This window comes from Staurois parvus, unplaced genomic scaffold (genome assembly GCF_062004578.1).
Source record: "Staurois parvus isolate SC_StPar_1 unplaced genomic scaffold, SC_StPar_1.0 ptg000365l, whole genome shotgun sequence".
Taxonomy (NCBI): Eukaryota; Metazoa; Chordata; class Amphibia; order Anura; family Ranidae; genus Staurois; species Staurois parvus.
In genome coordinates this window covers 3,594,376-3,609,137 of record NW_028318161.1, presented here as the reverse complement: position 1 = coordinate 3,609,137, position 14,762 = coordinate 3,594,376, and the positions used below count along the sequence as shown (strand labels likewise).

The 14,762-nt window shown below is 40.0% G+C and overlaps 1 protein-coding gene across 1 annotated transcript in view; it reads right to left on the bottom strand.

Annotated features, from left to right (window-relative positions):
* Positions 1 to 14,762, bottom strand: part of SLC16A2 (solute carrier family 16 member 2) — a 342,141-nt gene that overhangs the window by 87,189 nt on the left and 240,190 nt on the right. Inside the window, exon 2 of the mRNA XM_089685204.1 lies at positions 3,520 to 3,664. Within this exon, the coding sequence (XP_089541330.1) occupies positions 3,520 to 3,664 (145 nt within the window). The remainder of the gene's footprint in view (positions 1 to 3,519; positions 3,665 to 14,762) is intronic.

The window sequence follows — 14,762 nt, the reverse complement described above, 5'->3', positions numbered from 1 at the left end:
GGACGCAGTGGCCATATTGGTTTCCCTTCCTGCATGTGAATACACCCATGGAATGAGGTGGAAAGCATTTTGTAACAGGAAACAAATGTGAGTGGAAACAATATGTTGTACTAGGTGTCCAATTAAACAGTATTACACTATGGGAAGTTCTGTTTGTGTCCTATATGACGTTTGAGAGAAGGTGGAGTGGAAGTCCTGTGATCCCTTGCTGAGCTGCCTGGATTAAAGGATTGCCTTTGAGGAGAGCTATAGCCTTGTGGCCCTGTGTGGGTCAAGGTGGGGAGGTGAGCAGGCATTGCTGCCATTGGAGGATTCCTTTTGAGCACTAGAAGTGAAGATCACTGAGTGTTTTTTCACATTATTGCATGGACTTTTTTTTGCTTATTTTAGGCACAGTGTCGTTTTTTTTACGTATATATCACATATATCACAAGAAGCAGTGGATTTAATATATAATAATTTTTTTATGGAATATTTTGATATATGGTTCGTCACAGAAATTAATAATCACTTATTTTGATTAATCACCGTTTTTAATAATTATATAGGTTTGTCACTATTTATCACGGATATATATATATATATTTTGTATTATTGAATATCATAATCACTGATTTTGATTAAATATCACTGATTAATCTGAAGGATGAAATAATTAAGGGAATATTAATTTTGTCACATATTAATTTTTAATCACGGATTTATATTATTATGAGTTATATATGTCACTTTTTTATTATATTTATTATTTATGACCCGCTCCCCCTCCCTCCCTAAAGGTCCGCAGTCTCTGGTCCATCTCCTGTCCCGTGTCCGCAGTCTCTGGTCCATCTCCTGTCCCGTGTCCGCAGTCTCTGGTCCATCTCCTGTCCCGTGTCCGCAGTCTCTGGTCCATCTCCTGTCCCGTGTCCGCAGTCTCTGGTCCATCTCCTGTCCCGTGTCCGCAGTCTCTGGTCCATCTCCTGTCCCGTGTCCGCAGTCTCTGGTCCATCTCCTGTCCCGTGTCCGCAGTCTCTGGTCATCTCCTGTCCCGTGTCCGCAGTCTCTGGTCATCTCCTGTCCCGTGTCCGCAGTCTCTGGTCATCTCCTGTCCCGTGTCCGCAGTCTCTGGTCATCTCCTGTACCGTGTCCGCAGTCTCTGGTCATATCCTGTACCGTGTCCGCAGTCTCTGGTCCTTCTCCTGTACGAAGTACAAGAGATGACCAGAGACTGCGGACATAGGACAGGAGATGACCAGAGACTGCGGACATAGGACAGGAGATGATCAGAGACTGCAGACAGTACAAGAGATGACCAGAGACTGCGGACAGTCTGCAGTCTCTGATCCATCTCCTTTACTGTGTCCGCAGTCTCTTGTCATCTCCTGTACTGTGTCCGCAGTCTCTGGTCATCTCCTGTACTGTGTCCGCAGTCTCTGGTCATCTCCTGTACTGTGTCCGCAGTCTCTGGTCATCTCCTGTACTGTGTCCGCAGTCTCTGGTCATCTCCTGTACTGTGTCCGCAGTCTCTGGTCATCTCCTGTACTGTGTCCGCAGTCTCTGGTCATCTCCTGTACTGTGTCCGCAGTCTCTGGTCATCTCCTGTACTGTGTCCGCAGTCTCTGGTCATCTCCTGTACTGTGTCCGCAGTCTCTGGTCATCTCCTGTACTGTGTCCGCAGTCTCTGGTCATCTCCTGTACTGTGTCCGCAGTCTCTGGTCATCTCCTGTACTGTGTCCGCAGTCTCTGGTCATCTCCTGTACTGTGTCCGCAGTGTCTGGTCGCTTCCTGTACTGTGTCCGCAGTGTCTGGTCGCTTCCTGTACTATGTCTGCAGTTTATTGGTTCAAAATATTTTTTTTCTTGTTTTTCTCCTCTAAAACCTAGGCACGTCTTATGGAGCGAAAAATACGGTAGTTAAAAATAAATAAAAAAATCATCTCTTGCCATTTCCAGGCCCCAGCAAAATACATCAGCTGCTCTGGATGACGTCTTATTTTTTACCATGTGAGCATCAAACAATTACATAAGTACAATGTCATGTGGAACTTTAATCTGTATGAACCTCTGAAAAATATTTCCATCAAATTCATTTCAGTAAATCCAACTTCATTTTATCTTAATGGTAAAGTGTCACTAATTCCCCCCCCCCCCATTAAAGAAAAAAAAACAAAAACCTTCCTAATAATCACCGTTATGTTTTTGTGCACTAAATATGTTTATTGGGTATCTGATGGTCTCATATAGCTCGTTGGTGGTAGTGGCAATGATTTGTGGGCTCATAGCGCCTCTGTACCTTTGCCACCACACTGCTCATGTTCTTCTTATATCTGAGAAAGCCATGTCTACACACATCTTACTGTGGAGGAAATTGATCTAATCTTACTACGACTTGAGTTGGGGGCAGGGCTAAACAGGAGCCGGTCACATGTGCTGTGAAATCCTTCAGATTTTTCAGGCCCTGAGGCACTGAGTTGGATCATAATACAGTGATATTTTAAAAAGTAGCACTAATAGTTACATAGTCTGGCTGAAAAAAAGACAAAAGTCCATCCACTTCAACCAAAAAAAAATAAGTTATAATCCTACACCCACAGTTGATCCAGAGGAAGGCAAAAAAATCCTTGTGTGACTGTACATGAAAATCACTATATAAAAATACATAACTATATGTATATAGAACTGGAATGTCATTATGTTTTTTTGGACCTAAACTGAATATTTAAAAATTTGTTTGAGTATATAGCACTGTGCCTCTTTAGTTTCTATTGGGGCTTTACAATATTAAGCTGACCACTACTGCCTAAAACACACTGAACAGCACTATACATCACACATTCTCTCATTTGTCTTTAATTTTGCACAATTTCCTGTAAATACCACTATATAAAAATCACAGAATTTTTAGGATAGTATACAGTAAAACATGGCAGAGATACATCAACATTTCTTTTAAGATTCATTTTGGCCTAAACCAGCATTTTTCAACCAGGTTGCCCAGGCACCCTGGGATGCCTTCAAGTTTCTTCAGGAGTGCCTTGACAAAATGCCTAAAAAGTGCCCAAAAAAAGTGTATACAAGTCAGAAGGTGAATCCAGCCCGTCTTTTAGTTACACAAAGTCACTGCACCTTTTAGAACCTTTCAGCTGCCGGAGTCCTAACAACCAAATATGTCATCAGTTAATAAGGAGGATATTGGGCACCTGCACAGCATCCTTGTTTGACCCTCCCCTGCCCATCAGCACTATGCTCACATAAGCTGATTGAAGGAGAGAGAAACTGATGGGGAAGAGAAACATTGGAATACTAATCAGTACCAGTGTGCAAAGGTGTGTTTGCTTTGTAAGTATAAATCACCTCTAACGTTGGGTGTCCTGTGTGTGTACGTGGCTATCTTATGAAAAACTAATAGTTAGTTTTTTACATTTTACAATGGGGTGCCTCAAGATTGTTCATGATTTCAAAGGGTTGATAAATGCTGGCCTAGACTATCAGAGTGCAGATAAAAAAAAATTTGAGATTCAGAATACGAAAGACTTACGTGGTAAATGAGCTGCATAACAATCCAATGAAAGCCACTGCAGCTCCACCTGATGAGGTCTTCCTGCAGCCCAGCCGGTCTGTAAAGATGCTCACTACTGGAGAGCAGAAGAAGATCATCCCCATGGCAAGAGATCCAACCCAAGCTGTAACGAGAAACCGTTTTTTGTAAATACCAATGCTGGCAACAGATACAAAAAGGAAAAAATCAGATATGCAGCCACAGGCCAATGTTTCCATAAACACACACACAAGCCATTTAATGTTTTCATGTCAAGCAAGATACTGCCGGTATCTACATGGAAATGTTCAGTATATAGCAGAGTTCTAATACCTGGCTAAGTCAGATATATCCTACTATAAAAAAAAACAAGTTGTGCTGTGCCAGAAACAAAATCAAATAACTATGATCAGAGCTTCTGTTATGTTGAATCAAGTGTTCCAAATGCCATTAGGTATTCTTAAAGGAAAAGTTTACCTTTGGGAAAATGTTACATGTTCCACCCATTTTTTAGGGTGGAACATGTAACATACTCCAACTGCTGCAGCCACTGCCCGATTCCTATCCCCTTCCCTGTGACAGCAGTATGGGGAAAAGTTCCCCGTACAAGCTGTCACTATTTAAAAACATTGCAGCAGTGTTCTCTGAATGAACTACAAATCCCGACAGCCTTAGCGGCTCTCGGCTTGTAGTTCTGAATGAACTACCATGGTGCTGTGGAGCTCCACGGCAGTTTTTTAATCTGTCAGGAAATCCGCTTGCCCGTACAGTCCACAAGCATATATACTGATAGGTCTGCAGGACACCAATACAATGCATTACAGGCACCTGCAACCAAAAATTATAAATGCACTTTTTTTTACCTGCAAAAAAATGTGCATTTATTATCCTTTAACGCAACCATATATGTCAAGCCGAAAAAAAAAAAATCTAGATTTCATTTGATCCAGAACATGAGGAATTGCTGTAAAACATACGTCAGACTATGGACTGAAAACTACCAAAGTACTATAGTATTCACACATGTTCGCTTTTACCAGAAATAAAGTGTAAAATTTCCATTGTTTAGAGAGTACTGACAGGATGACAGCAATCAAAGCATTCCTCTAACTTGCATGTGTGACTGTGATAATTACATGTCTGTCTCTGTTTTCCATCAAAAGGCCCTTAAAACATGATGTCAATTCTTGTGCCTCCACCATGTAAAATTCTTGGAGATCAGTGAAAAATGTGGAGTTGGATAAAAATAGCAAAAATGTAATTTGGAAAACAAAAGATATGACACTGCAAACAAAGGGAAAGGACTTCATTATTTAATGCCAGTGGATATAGGAATTGTCTGCCAATTCAACTATTTTCCCATTCTCCTTTACACAATTGCTAATGGACTCATGCCTGTGCTCCCAACTGAAGCCTAGGAGAGGTAAGCGGTTATTGGTGCAAGGGACAAGAACCGGAAACACTGTCATAAGGGAAGAATAATGGCACAACACATTTGTGTGTCAAAATGGTAAGCATGTTGCTATGGGTAAGCTTAACTACTGCTCAAAAATTAAATAAGCAAACACCTTTCCACTAGAATTATTCATATATGTCCAAATAGTTGGAACATTTACTAATCTCCAAGTAGAACTAAGGACAAGTCTTTATTTCTCATTTTGGAAAGTGTAAGGGAGGCTTAATTTAGCCAACCGTGTCCTATTGGGGAGATTTCCCTTCACTTTTTGTCTCCTAGCAGAATCAGGACGCGAGAAGAAATCCCTCCAAAGGGAGGATAAGTATTGAAAATATGTAGTAGATTGAAGAGATAATTTAGGATAGTAATCAAACTACCAAAGTATCAAAGTTCAAAGACAAAAGGGAACTGTGCATGTGTGGGACTTTCAACATACCTTTGGTAGTCACCCAATGCACAAGTGAATACAATTTATAAACATATTAAACCCAACAAAACATTAAAACATAACCACCACCATGTTTGCTGTATATGCTTGTTAATCAGTCTACACGTTTCGCTGCCTCCATCGCATAAGTGGTTTAAAGGATTGTGAAGGTTATACAATCATATAAAATCAAGTTCCCCAATGAGTAAACTGAGGGAAAATAGAAGCCAAGAGGATTATATATATATATCTTTGCTGCTGTGCTCAGTAAATGCGCCTATCAGCCCATGGGAGTGAGTTCCAATAGCAGGTAAAGAGACATGCTATCAATAACAGTGGTGACTGAATAAATCCAATTAGTAATGGATCCAATATGGTTGAGCCCAAACCTCACATGTTATCCCAGCATGGGTCCATTAAAAATGATGGTTAGAGTTTAAAAGGAGTAATAGTGTTTCTTTCTAATTACGTCCAGATACCACTAGCTTCCAAAATTGTTTGGCCCAAATGTAAAGTATTATGTGGGTTTCTTATTCACCTGTAGTAAAGCGTATCCCTCAAGTTTTTTTTTTCTTTTACCTCTTCACATTCCAATCTATTTAACCTAAACAACTGAAGCCCAGCCATTCAGATTACAAGACCGAGTTTCAATAGACAGGTTAGCAACTAATAAAGAATTCATATTTCCTTAAGAAATAACCTTCAACTTGATTTTCTTTTTTCCCTATATATTAAAATATTCCTTAACACGTATGAAAGGGTAACATACCATAGAAATCATTGGTATGCTCACTCGGTTTACGAATTTCCTGCATGTTCATTTTATGAGCATGTTTTCTGGGAGCATTCCCTAGTTTTTACCAGCAGAAAAAAACAAACACTGATTTATGTCCTGTATTATATCGCTCATCAGTAACACATGAATCTATGCTTCTGAGGAAGTTGGCTTCCAGGCTGCAAAAAGCAATAAAAATCTCATTGCTTCTCCATTACTCTTGTTATATTTCCTCACAGCTTTGTGTGCTTCAAGTACAACCATAGTCGATCAGTAAAAATTGTCAGGTAAAGTTTGCATTATGGAATAAATAGAATTGCAAATGTTAATGTGTATCTTAACCCAAGAACAAAAATGAAATGTACAGTGCCATGAAAAAATATTCATACCCCTTGAAATTTTCCACATTTTGTCATGTTACAACCAAAAATGTAAATGTATTTATTGGGATTTTATGTGATAGACCAACACAAAGTGCCATATAATTGTGTAGTGAAAGGAAAATGATAAATGGTTTTCAAAATGTTTTACAAATAAATATCTGAAAAGTAAGCGTGGATTTGCATTCAGCTCCCCTAGTCATTACTTTGTAGAACCACCTTCTGCTGCAATTACAGCTGCAAGTCCTTTTGGGGATGTCTCTACCAGCTTTGCACAGCTAGAGAGTGAAATGTATGCCCATTCTTCTTTGCAAAATAGCTCAAGCTCTGTCAGATTGGATGGAGAGTGTCTGAACAGCAATTTTCATGTCTTGCCACAGATTGTCATATGGATTTAGGTCTGGATTTTGACTAGGCCATTCTAACACATGAATATGCTTTGATCTAAACCATTCCATTGTAGCTCTGGCTGTATGTTTAGGGTCATTGTCCTGCTGGAAGATGAACCTCAACCCCAGTCTCAGGTCTTTGCAGACTAACAGGTTCTCTTCTAAGATTGCCCTGTATTTGGCTCCATCCATCTTCCCATCAACTCTGACCAGCTTCCCTGTCCCTGCTAGAGAAAAGTATTCCCACAAGATGATGCTGCCACCACCATGTTTCACGGTGGGGAGGGTGTGTTCAGGGTGATGTGCAGTGTTAGTTTTCTGCCACACATAGCGTTTTGCTTTTAGGCCAAAAAGTTAAATTTTGGCCTCACCTGACCAGAGCACCTTCTTCCAAGTTTGCTGTGTCCCACACATAGCTCCCAGTAAACTGCAAAAGGGACTTCTTATGGCTTTCTTACAACAATGGCTTTCTTCTTACCACTATTCCATAACGGCCAGATTTGTGGAGTGCAAGACTAATAGTTGTCCTGTGGACAGATTCTCCCACTTGAGCTGTGGATCTCTGCAGCTCCTCCAGAGTTACCATGGGCCTCTTGGCTGCTTCTCCGATTAATGCTCTCCTTGCCCGGCCTGTCAGTTTAGGTGAACAGCCATGTCTTGGTAGGTTTGCAGTTGTGCTATACGCTTTCCATTTTCCAATAATCGATTGAACAGTACTCTGTAAGATGTTCAAAGCTTGGGATATTTTTTCTTATAACCTAACCCTGCTATAAACCTCTCCACAACTTGATCCCTGACCTGCCTGGTGTGTTCCTTGGCCTTCATGATGCTATTTGTTCACTAATGTTCTCCAACAAACCTCTGAGGGCTTCACAGAACAGCTTTAGTTCGAATTAGATTAAATTACACACACAGGTGGACTCTATTTACTAATTAGGTGACTTCTGAAGGCAATTGATTCCACTATATTTTAGTTAGGGATATCAGAGTAAAGGGGGCTGAATACAAATGCATGCCACACTTTTCAGATATTTGTAAAAAATTTTGAAAACCATTTATCATTTTCATTCCACTTCACAATTAAGTGCCACTTTGTGCTGGTCTATCACATAAAATCCCAATAAAATACATTATCATTTTTGGCTGTAACATGACAAAATGTGGAAAATTTCAAGGGGTATGAATACTTTTTCAAGGCACTGTATTGCAATTGATTAGGCCTTCAATGCAGTGGCTGCATTTGTTTTCTTCTTTTATCAGGTTTTTACCTTCTATTTTCACCTGGTGATCCTGCCAGTAACACTTTGGGGTTTATTTACTAAAGCTGGAGAGTCCAAAATCAGACTCACTTCTGCATAGAAACCAATCAGCTTCCAGGTTTCGTTGCCAAAGCTTCATTGAACAAGCTGAGGTTAGAAGCTGATTGGTTTCTATGCAGAAGTGAGTCTGATTTTGGACTCTCCAGCTTTAGTAAATAAACCCCTTTCTGTCCTAGGACAGAAAGTACATGCCAGGACTACAGAACACCTCTTGCTTGCCATAAAATAGGGTGAGGCATTATTCAGTTGACAGAGAGAACTGGGAACAATGTTAAGTGATAACAGTACAACACAGGAAGTTAGCAGTCCACAAGATTTTTGGTAGGTACAATAATGACTTAAATAAAAATCCTGGCTTTATAAGAAAATCTAAAAACCAAAACATTAAAATCTTGGTCAAGATATGATATAACAAACTGTCAATACTGATGATTCCACATCCCTCTAAATATATAATTTGTAGTAGTTGGGTCGACACTAGTCTCACGTACCGTTGGAGTCCTTACATTTGAATCATCCTCTACATGGACTTTCTTCATGCAGCTCTAAATCAATAGACCGTTGTTATGCAGAAAGAGTCCATTATATTATGAGCCTACTACACATTTACAAAACACTACTCTGATGGAACATGTATGGATTCTACTGCCATTTATTGTGGTTTTCTATAACTTGTTACTAGAAATTATATATTTAGAGTGGTGTGGAATCATCAGTGTTGGCAGTTGACATTATATCGTATCTTGGCCAAAATTTTAATGCTTTGGTTTTCAGATTTTTTGATAAATAAAGTTTGTATTTATAGCGTGTGGTACCTGTCTTGGTGTATGATATAGAGACTGAAGCATAGGAATCCAGCAGGGGTAGAAGTCATAGCCAGGATTTTTATGGAAGTAGTTATTGTATCTTTTGTTCCAGTGACTCTCCCGTCTTCATTATCATAGTATTAATTTTTTCATAATAAATCAAGACCTTGAGGTTATTCTTTTATTGGCTATTTCTAGTAGGGATTTTTTTCTGGACTTCTCAAAACAATATATAACAACGCTTCCAATGGTATATTTAGGAGACCAAAAGGGAGAAAATAAGAAAAAACTATTGTTAGGGTTTAAAAAAAAACTAGGTTATTTAAAACTACTTTATTCATTTAACAAATAATAGGTGATATTGTCTGTCCACAGGCCTTCTGCAGGGTGACAATGCTTGTTCAGAGATCTCTGCAAGATTGTCCCCCTGTACAGCAGTGTCCTTATGTATGCTGAGGAACATCACCGATTATAATCCTCCCCATTCCTGCCAAATCAGAATAGGACTGGTACCAAACACAAAGACTTATGTTTGGTGGAAATGATGCAGGGATCTCTGGTGGATCACGTCTCCTGTGGAGGAGAGTATTTCTTCACTTGTAAGGAAAGAAAGTAAATACATAAGAGATGGCATTTACAAAGGGGTGGGTGGACAATGGGAAATAAAATGTTTTAAACTACAGATAGAGTTTAATGTTCTATACCAGGGGACTCCAAACATCCTAAAGAAAGGGCCAGTTTACTGTCCTTCAGATTTTAGGATGGCCAGACTGCCCAGTGTGATTAACCACTTGACCTCCTGAGGATTTACCCTCCTTAATGACCAGGCCTCTTTTTGCTACTCGGCGCTGCACTAATTCAACTGATAATTGCGCGGTCATGCAATGCTGCACCCAAACGAAATTTACGTCCCTTTTTTTCACACAAATAGAGATTTCTTTCGGTGGTATTTGATCACCTGTGCACTTTTTATTTTTCACGCTATAAACAAAAAATGGCAAACATTTTGAAGAAAAAAATTTTTTTACTTTCAGCAATAAAAATGACATAGTAAAAAGTTAGTTATAAATTTAGGCCAAAATGTATTCTGCTACATGTTTTTGGTAAAAAAAATCCCAATAAGTGTATATTGATTGCTTTGTGTGAAAGTTAGAGCGTCTGCAAACTATGGTATAGATACTGCAATTTACGCCATTTTTTTTTGCTATACAGTGCTGCGCTAGGTTAACGGACAATTGCGCGGTCATGCAAAATGGTACATAAATGAAATTTACATCCTTTTTTTTCCCCCACAAATTGAGCTTTCTTTTGGTGGTATTTGATTGCCTGTGCAGTTTTTATTTTTTGTACTATAAAAAAAAAAAAAAAAAAAACAACAATATTTTGGACTTTTTGCTATAAAACATGTCCAGTTAAAAAAAATGTAAAAATCAAATTTAGTCATACATTTCTGCCAAAATGCATTTTGCGACATCTTTGCTAAAAAAAAAAAAAAAAAAAAACACTAAATACGTGTAAATTAATTGGTTTACGTGACAGTTATAGCGTTTACAAATGGCGGGAAAGATATTCAGATTTTTTGTTTTTTTTTATACTAATAATGGCGTCGATCAGTGACTTATGGCGGTGATCAGCGACTTATGGCGGGACTGCGGGACTACGGCAGACATTCTGACATTGGGGGGTACTGACTTGGGGTCACTGACATCCCCCGTATTTCTACAGTGGCTGGGCGGCATGTGGTTAAGCAAAGCCCGATCTTTGGTATTAGGGGGAGAAATAGTTGATGTCAGTAGAAGAAATAGTGCCCCATTTTTGTTGTCAGCAGAAAGTATTATGCCCCACCATTGGTGTCAGTGGAAGGAATAGTGCCCGATTGTTGGTGTCAGTGGCAGGAAATCTACCTCAAGGGCTGGATAAAGGCAAGCAAAAGGGCCACTGTTCTATACAATGCAAAGCAGTAGTTTTGAGACTTACCTATTGTTGGGAAAAAGACCTCCCCTTTGATTAGCCCAGATGTGAAATGGTCAAGGTGAAATTGCTTTATATATTCATAGCAACAAGGAATTTTTAAATCACCTAAAGCTTAAAATGCATTACAAACCTCAGATTGGGATTTCACAGCCGTAATGATCTTCTATACTGGTCAGGAAGCACTAATGAATTTCTCCATTTTACAAGCAGTAAATTGAAAACAAATTTTCCAGGCACCAAAGCAGCTCTCCCTGTTCCTTAACGCAGAGCCTCTGTGCGATTACATGCTCTGCTGCTTTCAATAGCCAGGAATGTTTATTTTTTCTTGCCCACCATGAAATTATCCAGATTGACGGGCTTCCACACCAAAAATACAGATGGTATTCATACAAGTCTAGCTGTGAAGTGGCTCTATTATCTAGTTAACTGTTTCTGACCCCAAATTCTTCTCTAGGGATTTAAAAATGTCAGGGGGAAAAAATAAATCAATTTATGACATCTGATTTCCTCATAGCACTCAACTAAGCTGCGCATTCCAGAGCTCTAAAGGATAAGTGCACCTTTAAATGCACTATATGGATTTTGTCCCCATCCCTTCAGCAACTTTTTTTTTTATTTTTTATAGGAAATGTGGATGAGATGATGTTTAAAAAGCCCTGTTCTAATTCTACTGAGTTTCTCAGGCCTCCTGCACACTAGATTCTTCTTTGCAAACTGACACGCTAGCTAGGAGACATCATTAAGAAGAAAGACCATCTTGAGTACATGACCCATGCTGGAAATGCAATAATTACAGTACATATTGTTTCCTGGCCTGCAAAGGAGCACTAGGCCTGAGGCTTAAAACACTGTCCCAGCCCTGGACAGGTAAGACAGCGTAAAATCTATCACATCTCAAACCAAAACTCCAGGAAAACAGCTAAATACACTGTTGAACTTGTAGGTTAATAGTTTTGTTCAAACATTTTTACATTTGGCCAGCCAATTTTGTAATTTACATACAGGACAGCCAGGTAGGGGACAGATGTAGTTCCTAATAAGCAATTAATCATTTGGGTCCAGCTTTGCGGCTTCCAATGTCATCCAACGCCTCCCAATTTCTCACTGGACAGTGAATCAGTGACATCACTCATCTACAGTGACCAGGCTCAGAAAACAGTAGGAAGTAGAGTGACACTAAGACAAGTTCATTTCACTGGCCAAAATTACAATCCCTTTGGCAAGTAAGAGTGTCTTGTATACACACACATGTTGCCAACCTGTCTAAAGTGGTTTGCATGAAAATCTACTTTAATACTGTTCTAAAGCGAAAACATTTATCTTAATGCATTCCTTGCACTGTGGAGAAAAAACATTTCACAACTTCCTACCTATATACTTACCCAAGTCCTCAGTCAATCTAGCACTGTGCTTGGCTGCATCTCTTTTCTCTGTCTACTTAAAGGGACAGAGATAGCAGTGGGTGCCATTGACAAATGCTGTGAGGAGGGAGCAGAGGGTGGGGCTGGGCCATGCTGTGTGTGTATATGGACACACACAGCCTGGCTTGGGATCAATCCCACACATCTTCCCCCACAGCAAGCAGTTTGCTATAGGGGCACAGAGAAAAGAGGAGGGACAGGTGTAGCAATTGTGCATACAGAGATGGACGCGGTCATCCATCTTGCAAAGGATCCTCCATCTTGTGTCATTTCTACTCCAAAATCAGCTTCCCTCCAATTTCCCCCCTCCCTCAGGAATGTGGTCTGTATGATGCCAGAGATCACAGGCACAGTGGGAGAGCTCCAGGGTTATAAATCCCACACCAGCTGGTGCCCGGGTGTCTGTTAGCTTCTCAATCTGAGATATCGTAAAACCATAAACCAGTCCTTCACTGAGATTGAAAGACATTCCAGCTAGCTGTAAAACAGACTCACATTTAAAAATCCCCTTTTCCATATAATTTTAGATCTGGAGATATGGAAGACTTACAAGGAAACCAGGCATATATTCAGATCGGTCACTTTAATACAAGTCGGCTGATATATTACACCCCCTAGCTGAAATCTACAGGAGAGCAGAAAATATCTCCTTACCCGTCCCAAGCAGGTATGTCATATTTAATATCTAGACGTTCAGCAGATGCTTCTGCATATTAATCTACTAGTGGCAAGGCTGCTACATACACCGAAGGGAAGTTATGGATCATGATATAAACTGGGGGGGATTTTGGTTCTAGCTTGGGTCTCTGCCTGCAACACCCTCCCCAAAATGAAATGATTGCTTCTCTGCTTCAAGGAGACACCCTGCTGAGTTCCTAGAAAGGCTGTGATGCTTGGAGCAGAGAGTTAAGTTAAGTTGAGTAGGTCGTGTTGAAGTTGAAGAATCCTCCCTTTTAACATCAGAACTAACTTTGGGAGATAAGGCACCCTTTTGGCTCAGGAAACTTGCTTAACCCAGGACTTTTGGAAAGTACTCTCTCTAAAAACTTCTGTTATCTCTTTGCTGTGTTATTGCTCTCTGTATATTTATATATGTATTGGCTACATCTTTTTCTGTAAATATTTTTATTGCACCCTTTTGACCTTTTAGTAATAAATCTTACTTTCTGAAAGTGTTGAACTGTTTCTAAAGCGCTTTAATGCAAACTAAGAACCCATCTCTGAAGAGCGCTACTGTGTGTTTTAAAAGTCTGCATACATCTGTCTGCGGTGTATTGTGTATACAAACGATTATTCAAACATCATAGTGTTATTGCTGATATTGCCGAGTTTCCGCTTTCTCTGTACAAAAAGGAGGTGGTGGCAGTGTGAAGGGTTAAATTGCGTAATAAAATTCACCCAGTAACAATTGCTCCCAGGCTGCAGGTACACAGATTGTGGTCCATTAGCTGGAAAATATTTGTGCAGGGTGCAGCTGGGCGTGGCATTGTTACGCATGTGACAGCGCAGTTTTAGATTGGCTAGTCCTTCGGTCTCGAGTTTGGTGAGATGGGCTGGGGTCTGACGCTGCAACCGTCACAACAGGCAGCAGGGGACCCCAAAGTAGGTTCGGGGCCGCTGAGGTAAGTATAACATGCTTTTATTTAAATTAGAAAAAATTTACTTTAGAAAATGCTGTAAGATAAAGTTGCTGTGGAGGCTAAGTGGGGAGGAATCTTGTGAACACATTCATTTAAAAAAAAATGTCCAGTAAACCATTTGTTAAAATTTTTGTCCAAGTAGATGCCCTTAAGAACTTTCAATGCAGCTGCCTCCTGATCTCTAAGCACCGCTCCCCTGAACTTCCAGTTGGGGAGAGCATGCACCAAATACTTCTCATCAGCAAAGTGGTAAAAGGGACAGTGCAGTCTCAAGCAGCTTGTTCAATCTGTTAATTTGGAGGAGGGAGCAGAGAGGAAAAGAAGGAGCAGGGAAGGGCCTATCACCTGTAACTCCAGGTATTGTGGAACTTCCTCATTGCATTGAGGGTCAGACAGCAACTACAGAGAAACGGACTACTCCCATAGAGTCACTGATTTATTTGATTTTGCCCTCTTCCTCAGTATTACAAAAGGGCCTGTTAGTACTGGGATTATTCATGAAATTGTCCTCAAAATGTTATTGTGCTTTTGGTATCCTGCACTCTAAATCCTCCCTGCATTTTTCTTTGAAATCTGCAACAAACCATAAGAAGACTCCTAGACTGGTGCCTACGTTTATTGGTCAGCTACTGGGACTGGAAACAGGGTAGGCAGTC